At 61.1% G+C, this 1,310-nt stretch overlaps 1 protein-coding gene across 1 annotated transcript; it reads left to right on the top strand.

Moving 5' to 3' along the window:
- Positions 1-96: 96 nt before the first annotated feature.
- On the top strand, positions 97-1,015 carry PPTG_10466 (hypothetical protein; the record flags this gene model as incomplete). Its single annotated transcript, XM_008905159.1, has 2 exons — positions 97-497; positions 559-1,015. The coding sequence occupies 2 exons, from the start codon at positions 97-99 to the stop codon at positions 1,013-1,015; spliced, it is 858 nt and encodes a 285-aa protein (XP_008903407.1).
- Between the last annotated feature and the right edge of the window lie 295 nt (positions 1,016-1,310).

The raw sequence follows: 1,310 nt of genomic DNA on the forward strand, positions 1-1,310 counted from the left end.
CGTAGGGACGGAGAGGGGACGCTCGGGTCAGAACCTCTGTCTCCAAGAGCGAGAAGGATGGCCGAGTCGGTGTTGGACACGCCCCGGGGCCGATAGATGTTTAACAAGTTCCTCGCGCGGCTGGCACGCCGACCACCGCCGAGCGAAGAGACGACTCCGGCAAGGACGACGGCTGGTGAGACCGCGAACGCCGCGATGTCGACCCCGAGAGCTCGGCAAAGAGACGCGTTCTCCTTCGATGCGTCGAGGCCGTCGCTACCTCTTGCGAGTGAGACGCGAGGCGAGGTACCGACAGTAACGCCATCCGGTGCGGCGTTAGACACGAGAGGAACGAAGACGTACCCTTCTCCGCGTGTGGTGGAACGCCATGGTGTGTCTGGAACGACATTTCCGAAGCGTGATACGCCCAGGAGACAAGGAGGAACACCAGCGCGGGCGACGGAGACGCCGACAAGGAGGGCCGGAACGCCGACGTCGGACTCTGCGTTACAAGAGAGGTTGGTCGACACGTTTAGTCGGGCACTCTAGAAGCTGTAGGCTCGGCTGAACGCCGACAAGACCGCCACGACCTGCAGGGGCGAGGCCTGTGTCACGCCCAGTGCCGGCGTCCACAGAGAACGCCTTTGTCGATCAGACTCGACCGGTTAGTACGCCAATGCTCGGGTACCAAGGTTTGATGGCTCCCAGAGTGGCGCTACCGGCGCCAGCTTCGACGACTGTGGGAATGCCGATGGCTGCGATCCCGTCCTACGGTGGCGTGACCATGCAGGCGCCGAGCACCAGTTGGAACGATGGAGGAGACGGCGCGGCACGTCTGGGCGCGCTTTATCCGCCGTTTCAACCTCCGATAACGCCCACGGCTGGATGGAACTCTGGTGGAACGCTGCCAGCGTGGTCGGCAGCTCCTGCGAATCAGGCGCCTGCAAGCATGGGAGGCCTTGGGCTTGGTAGGAGCTTCAGTGGTCATGGAGGGGCTACCAGACGCACTCGGCGTACCCTCAAGAACCCATGGTGAACCGGACGCACGACCATGGTGGTGATTATGCTGCACAAGTAATTGGAACGCAACGAAGACGGAACGAGCCGATAGTGGGCATCCCAACTGAGTTGAGGAACGCCGTGAAGGTGATCGTTCCATTCTACTCCGACACCGCTACGAGTGAAAGGGCGGCGGTGTTTTAGCGTTCCTTCGAGAAGTGCACGCATGGTATGAACGGTCAAATGAGGTTGACGGCGTTCGAGCAGTGCCTTAAGGGCAAGTTTGGCCCAAGAGTGGTGATACAACTCCCGGATCGATAGTTTCGAAGCTC

Source organism: Phytophthora parasitica (genome assembly GCF_000247585.1).
Source record: "Phytophthora parasitica INRA-310 unplaced genomic scaffold supercont2.19, whole genome shotgun sequence".
NCBI lineage: Eukaryota > Oomycota > Peronosporomycetes > Peronosporales > Peronosporaceae > Phytophthora > Phytophthora nicotianae.